The 7,653-nt window shown below is 57.6% G+C and overlaps 1 protein-coding gene across 1 annotated transcript in view; it reads right to left on the reverse strand.

The window, feature by feature from the left end:
• The window catches only part of LOC119956167 (wings apart-like protein homolog), a 175,216-nt gene extending 171,073 nt beyond the window's left edge, over positions 1 to 4,143 (reverse strand). Inside the window, exons 1-2 of the mRNA XM_038783092.1 lie at positions 4,126 to 4,143; positions 1,669 to 2,195 (exon numbers count right to left, since the gene is read on the reverse strand). Of these exons, the coding sequence (XP_038639020.1) occupies positions 1,669 to 2,195; positions 4,126 to 4,127 (529 nt within the window). The 5' untranslated portion in view covers positions 4,128 to 4,143. The remainder of the gene's footprint in view (positions 1 to 1,668; positions 2,196 to 4,125) is intronic.
• Positions 4,144 to 7,653: the final 3,510 nt, after the last annotated feature.

Here is a 7,653-nt window from a genome sequence, read left to right on the forward strand (position 1 = left end):
AAACAATCAGCAGAACACAAAGAAGTTCTGTCTGTAAACGAATAGTTCCAGGATTCTGCCCAACAGTAAAGTATAAAGTTGCCAAAGTCCCAAAGACCGTTTTCCCCATTGGAGAGCTGACTGGTGGTGATTTAACATGAGGGCCACTGCACCTTCGGCGAGGGGCAAGGCAGAGAAGGTGGGCCCTTCATGAATAACTTCAGCCAGTACACAAATTGAGTTTGTGCTGTTGGAGCCTCCGCATCATGAACCATCCGTTGCAAACCATCTGTCCAGCTAACCGAGCCCCTCATTCCAGATTCAAGCCAAGGTAATTCACCCAATTCACTCCAAAAACATCCCATCATCACTAATACCATCTGAAGTAAAATAGAAACCCTTTAGAGATTTACTTTTCACTCCTTCCGTCCTGGCACCCAAAGGTAGAGAAACATTTCGGTGGTAACAAAGCACTCGACTGCTAGGAGGTAGCAGCACAACCACTGCTGTCCGAGCTGTGGAGTCCAATATTTTGTTAGATTCAAGTGGCAAGTGTAATGCTGACCATTGCATCCCTCCCTCCGACACCAAACCCCCCCCACTCCATCAAAACCCCTCCCACTGACACCAAACCCCCCCCCACCCCATCAAAACCCCTCCCCCCGACACCAAACCCCCCCACTCCATCAAAACCCCTCTCCACTCACCCTGCCCAACAGCAAAACTGGCCTCACCCCTCACCACCAACCCCTCTCCTTCCTCAAACAGCCTCTGCTCCCCCCTCCACTCAGCCCCCAAACACCTTCTTCCCTCCATTCTGTCTGACTCCAAACCTTCTCTCCCTTGTCACAATTATTAAACATTCTGTCAAGTGGATTTTCAAAGGTCTTACTCGAGTCAGAAGTTGTCCATCAAACCTTGAGAATGGCCAAATCAGCAGCACCACATGGAGCCCAACAATGAGCTAAGATCAAGACAAAGCCCAAAGCAACTAATTCTCAATGTTCAGATCAAATGAGGTTCTTCCTAAAACAGTTTTGAAAAATTCACATTTGTTGATAGACGACAGAATTCCCGGTGGGATAAAACGGGTCACTTTTACAAAGAAGAGGGAAATCCCAACAAGGTGGTGCTCAAACTTACAGCTCAATGTTCACTTCCCAGATGAATTCAGGTTTGTTGGAGCTTGTACATCTGGTCCAATGAACTACAGGCACTGTGAGAGACTCTACAAGTAAGCCCAAGAACTAAGTGATTCTACTATAATGTGCACTTACAGGATAGGTGCACTCAACAGCACGAGCAAAATGCCGCCTCCAAATACTCAAAACCCAAGAAGATACAAAGAGGCCGTGAATTGTCTGCAAAATAATGTGAGGCAGGAACAGAGTGCAGTGTAGGCTGCCTGGAAGGGGAAATCACACAGATCAACAGACTCTCTGTCTGACAGGCAGCCACACCCAACTCACTGATATCTGTAAACAAACCCCTGCTTTCTTTACAGCATCAACCCAAATCCAACACCTGTACCAAGAATCAGTGTTGATGGTTTAATTCTACAGAGGGGAGGTGGCATCCGCATGAATTGTACCTGGTGCTTTGCCTTCCTCGTTCAGCCAATTTTATTGATGATTGCAGTTGTTGGCACATTCTGCTTATTGCCAGAGTTGAACAGAAAAACACACTCACCCAGACAGTTCAACTTGCTTCCAGATTGCGGGATTCCTTCAATCTCTGAACACAAGGCCACAGCACTGCTTGCATCCTTCACATGGAGAACGTCAGCCAATGCTGCAAACTTGCTGCACACAATAGCATCCCCGCTGATTGGCTGATTAACCATACTGTTAACCTCGGGTAGCGAAGCTGCATTATCCTCATCAACTGGTTTCAAAGACTCTGTTGACTGCTGCCCTTTGGTTGGAACTGGATTCCGTGATGACACAGGGAGAGAGTCATCATCACTGTCAAAGCCAAATGGATCTTCAAACAACTCATCTTCCAGTTTCTGTCGTTTAGGCTGCTCCACAGGTTCTACTTTGAGACAGGGTCTCTTCTGGCTCAGTTGAGCCTTGAAGGTGCTCTCCCCCCATTTGGTGCTTATCTTTGCTCGTTTACCAGAGAACACCTCATCAAACTTGGAGTTGCTGGCACTCCCCTTCTTACTGTAAGTTTTCCCATATCTTGATGTCATGTTGACACCTCTTTCATATTCCCTGCAATTAAAAAAGAGACATATCAAGAAAATGCATTGAGCTCTTCGTTAATCAACGTTAATATAACTTCTGACTAGTTTTGAAATTCCCATTTCTGCACTAATTTTCAGCAAATGTGCAGGTCTATGAGGCAATCCTATACTTCCTGCATTAAGAATTTCAAGGTTCATATCAAACACATTGCCTTTCTGTGCTCCTGTGAGTAAAGTATATGTTCCGCACTCCTTTACAATCCGGAACACTCTTTCAAAATTACCCATGAACATAATTGAAAACATCTAAACCAAAATGAACAGATTTTTGTTTGGCAATTCATAGAATTTACAGTGCAGAAGGAGGCCATTCGGCCCATCGAGTCTGCACCGGCTCTTGGAAAGAGCACCCTACCCAAGGTCAACACCTCCACCCTATCCCCATAACCCAGTAACCCCACCCACCACTAAGGGCAATTTTGGACACTAAGGGCAATTTATCATGGCCAATCCACCTAACCTGCACATCTTTGTGACTTATATGAAGAGTTGATGGAGATGGAGTTAAGATACAGAGCAGCTACCATGTAACTGAATAGCAGAAATGTCCTGTTCACAGTCCTCTACCAATTCAACAGTTAATTCCATCCCAGTCTGTGGACTGAGTTTGGAGGCACAGTCCCAGATAACAATCCTGCCTAAATTGGACAAAAGCAACATTTTCATGGGATGTGGACATTGCCAGCCAGAATTTGCTGCCCATCCCTAAAGGAACAGAGTGGCTTGCTAGAGAGTAGTTAAGCTTCACCCACAGTGCTGTGGGTCCAGAGTCACTGTGGGCCAGACCAGGTAAGGACAACAGATTTGCTTCCCTAAAAGGACGCGAGTGAACCAGATGGGTTTTTATGACAATGATTTCATAGTCATTATTAGATTCATAGCTCCAGATTTTTGTTTTTATTATAAATTGAATTCAAATACCACCATCCTGTGTGGTCCCCAGAGCATTGTTGTCCCTCTGGATTACTATCCAGAGATGATACCACTCCGCCACCACCTCCCCTTAAATAGATGGCCAATGTTACAATTAACCCAGGGCCTCCGATGTGTTTCAGGGGCGAGAACACAATTGAGCAGCAAATGACTACTGTCATGATTGTGGGGAAAGGTAATTGGACCGACAGGTATTGTTCATTATAAATATTGGTCGGTAAGTCACATCCACATTTCTTACTTCAGATTTAAGAATCTAGAGTACAACGCCAGCAGGGTTGTTTTGAATGGGGATGGAGAGATAATAAGGAACTGATAAGACCCAGGGCAACCTTGGGCACATGGTCTTTGCAAACCCATCATGTAGTAAATGTTACCCATGCACTGTAACAAAATATGTCCACAAACACAAACATCATTCCATCCAAAAACGTGATTGCAACATGAAATCCACCACAGCTCCTTTCTTCCTGGTCTATGTTTAGCTCAGGGAAACACCGAAGCTGAATTAGGCCATTAAGCCCCTCGAGTCTGTTCTGCCACATAATTAGACCTCGCCCCCATTTACTCGCCTACGAAACATATTGCTTTATAACAAAAATCTAGTGATGTCGATCTTGAAAACGTTAACTGCCCCTCAGCTTATTGGGGAGCAGATTCCAGATGTCCAGTAGATGATGTGTGAAGAACAACTTCCTCATTTTACTTTGGTCTGGCTCTAATTTTAACTTGTAAACAAACCACTCAAATCCACCGACCATCAGACAAAACCTGCAGCATTGCAAAATCATTGGAGAGCTCTTCACTTGGTTTGACGCAAACTTTCCAAACTTTTCTGTTTTCACAAGAAAACCCAAATCAGTTCCTGTTTTCACATCAAAATTGCTAATTTCAAAAGGGCATGGGGAATCGTCACAGAGAATTTGAGCGAGTATTGACACTAGAGTACAATAGTGGGCTCATACATTTATGCATTATATCCACAGATGATCGTTTCAGCTTGGACCCATCCAACAGATAACTGGAGCCATATATCAGACAGAGTAGCAATGGTGACTTCACTAACAAACAATTTGAGTTTTACCAATAATCCAGCCACATTTTTTTTGGTGTGAACAGAATTAGATTTATGTGGCTATGGAAAGGCAGGAAACCCTGGCTCCTTAGACAGGCCATGATATTGGCTTTAACGTCCTGCAAAACCACCCTGGCGATGAGAAGGGGACGCAGAGGAAACACACAATTCATGTAACATCAGGAATAATTTTTCTCTTATTATTTAGTGCACCCTATGTTTTCTTTTTCCAATTAAGGGGCAATTTAACATGGTGGATTCACCTACCCTACACATCATTTTGTGTTCTGGAGGGGAGACAGACAGGGAGAATGTGTAAACGTCACACGGACAATGACAGGTCCAGGATCGAACCTGGGTCCTCAGAGCTGTGAGGCAGCAGTGTTAACCACTGCACCACCCAACATCAGGAATAATCAAAAATTGAAACATCAAACAACGGATTCCCAATAAGGCCAACAATCGCTGGTGGGGAATGGGGGGGCGCGAGAACAGAGGGAGGAAAAAGGGGGGGAAGAGAGGGGCGAGGGGGCAGAGAGGGGCCGCGAGGGGGCAGAGAGGGGCCGCGAGGGGGCAGAGAGGGGGCCGCGAGGGGGCAGAGAGGGGCCGCGAGGGGGCAGAGAGGGGCCGCGAGGGGGCAGAGAGGGGCCGCGAGGGGGCAGAGAGGGGCCGCGAGGGGGGAGAGAGGGGCCGCGAGGGGGCAGAGAGGGGCCGCGAGGGGGCAGAGAGGGGCCGCGAGGGGGCAGAGAGGGGCCGCGAGGGGGCAGAGAGGGGCCGCGAGGGGGCAGAGAGGGGCCGCGAGGGGGCAGAGAGGGGCCGCGAGGGGGCAGAGAGGGGCCGCGAGGGGGCAGAGAGGGGCCGCGAGGGGGCAGAGAGGGGCCGCGAGGGGGCAGAGAGGGGCCGCGAGGGGGCAGAGAGGGGCCGCGAGGGGGCAGAGAGGGGCCGCGAGGGGGCAGAGAGGGGCCGCGAGGGGGCAGAGAGGGGCCGCAGAGGGGGCAGCGAGGGGGCAGAGAGGGGCCGCGAGGGGGCAGAGAGGGGCCGCGAGGGGGCAGAGAGGGGCCGCGAGGGGGCAGAGAGGGGCCGCGAGGGGGCAGAGAGGGGCCGCGAGGGGGCAGAGAGGGGCCGCGAGGGGGCAGAGAGGGGCCGCGAGGGGGCAGAGAGGGGCCGCGAGGGGGCAGAGAGGGGCCGCGAGGGGGCAGAGAGGGGCCGCGAGGGGGCAGAGAGGGGCCGCGAGGGGGCAGAGAGGGGCCGCGAGGGGGCAGAGAGGGGCCGCGAGGGGGCAGAGAGGGGCCGCGAGGGGGCAGAGAGGGGCCGCGAGGGGGCAGAGAGGGGCCGCGAGGGGGCAGAGAGGGGCCGCGAGGGGGCAGAGAGGGGCCGCGAGGGGGCAGAGAGGGGCCGCGAGGGGGCAGAGAGGGGCCGCGAGGGGGCAGAGAGGGGCCGCGAGGGGGCAGAGAGGGGCCGCGAGGGGGCAGAGAGGGGGCCGCGAGGGGGCCGCGAGGGGGCAGAGAGGGGCCGCGAGGGGGCAGAGAGGGGCCGCGAGGGGGCAGAGAGGGGCCGCGAGGGGGCAGAGAGGGGCCGCGAGGGGGCAGAGAGGGGCCGCGAGGGGGCAGAGAGGGGCCGCGAGGGGGCAGAGAGGGGCCGCGAGGGGGCAGAGAGGGGCCGCGAGGGGGCAGAGAGGGGCCGCGAGGGGGCAGAGAGGGGCCGCGAGGGGGCAGAGAGGGGCCGCGAGGGGGCAGAGAGGGGCCGCGAGGGGGCAGAGAGGGGCCGCGAGGGGGCAGAGAGGGGCCGCGAGGGGGCAGAGAGGGGCCGCGAGGGGGCAGAGAGGGGCCGCGAGGGGGCAGAGAGGGGCCGCGAGGGGGCAGAGAGGGGCCGCGAGGGGGCAGAGAGGGGCCGCGAGGGGGCAGAGAGGGGCCGCGAGGGGGCAGAGAGGGGCCGCGAGGGGGCAGAGAGGGGCCGCGAGGGGGCAGAGAGGGGCCGCGAGGGGGCAGAGAGGGGCCGCGAGGGGGCAGAGAGGGGCCGCGAGGGGGCAGAGAGGGGCCGCGAGGGGGCAGAGAGGGGCCGCGAGGGGGCAGAGAGGGGCCGCGAGGGGGCAGAGAGGGGCCGCGAGGGGGCAGAGAGGGGCCGCGAGGGGGCAGAGAGGGGCCGCGAGGGGGCAGAGAGGGGCCGCGAGGGGGCAGAGAGGGGCCGCAGAGGGGGCAGAGAGGGGCCGCAGAGGGGGCAGAGAGGGGCCGCAGAGGGGGCAGAGAGGGGCCGCAGAGGGGGCAGCGAGGGGCCGCAGAGGGGGCAGCGAGGGGCCAGAGAGGGGCCGCGAGGGGGGCAGAGAGGGGCCGCGAGGGGGCCAGAGAGGGGCCGCGAGGGGGGCAGAGAGGGGCACGCGAGAGGGGCAGAGAGGGGCCGCGGGGGGCAAGAGGGGGCCCGAGAGGGGGCAGAGAGAGGGCCGCGAGGGGGCAGAGAGGGGCCGAGAGGGGGCAGAGAGGGGCGAGAGGGGGCAGAGAGGGGCCGAGAGGGGCGAGGGGGCAGAGAGGGGCGAGGGGGCAGAGAGGGGCGAGGGGGCAGAGAGGGGCGAGGGGGCAGAGAGGGGCGAGGGGGCAGAGAGGGGCGAGGGGGCAGAGAGGGGCGAGGTGGCAGAGAGGGGCGAGGGGGCAGAGAGGGGCGAGGGGGCAGAGAGGGGCGAGGGGGCAGAGAGGGGCGAGGGGGCAGAGAGGGGCGAGGGGGCAGAGAGGGGCGAGGGGGCAGAGAGGGGCGAGGGGGCAGAGAGGGGCGAGGGGGCAGAGAGGGGCGAGGGGGCGAGAGGGGCGAGGGGGCAGAGAGGGGCGAGGGGGCAGAGAGGGGCAGAGAGGGACGAGGGGGCAGAGAGGGACGAGGGGGCAGAGAGGGGCGAGGGGGCAGAGGGGGCGAGGGGGCAGAGAGGGCGAGGGGGCAGAGAGGGCGAGGGGGCAGAGAGGGGCAGAGAGGGGTGAGGGGGCAGAGAGGGGTGAAGAGAGGGGTGAGGGGGCAGAGAGGGGTGAGGGGGGCAGAGAGGGGTGAGGGGGGGCAGAGAGGGGTGAGGGGGCAGAGAGGGGTGAGGGGGCAGAGAGGGGGTGAGGGGGCAGAGAGGGGTGAGGGGGGCAGAGAGGAGTGGGGGGCAGAGAGGGGTGAGGGGGCAGAGAGGGATGAGGAGGGGGCAGAGAGGGATGAGGAGGGGGCAGAGAGGGGTGAGGGGGGGCAGAGAGGGGGTGGGGGGGGCAGAGAGGGGTGGGGGGGCAGAGAGGGGTGAGGGGGCAGAGAGGGGTGAGGGGGGGCAGAGAGGGGTGAGGGGGGGCAGAGGGGGGTGAGGGGGGGGCAGAGAGGGGTGAGGGGGGGCAGAGAGGGGTGAGGGGGGCAGAGAGGGGTGAGGGGGGCAGAGAGGGGTGAGGGGGGGCAGAGAGGGGTGAGGGGG

The sequence above is a fragment of the Scyliorhinus canicula genome, chromosome 22 (genome assembly GCF_902713615.1).
Source record: "Scyliorhinus canicula chromosome 22, sScyCan1.1, whole genome shotgun sequence".
NCBI classification, from domain to species: domain Eukaryota; kingdom Metazoa; phylum Chordata; class Chondrichthyes; order Carcharhiniformes; family Scyliorhinidae; genus Scyliorhinus; species Scyliorhinus canicula.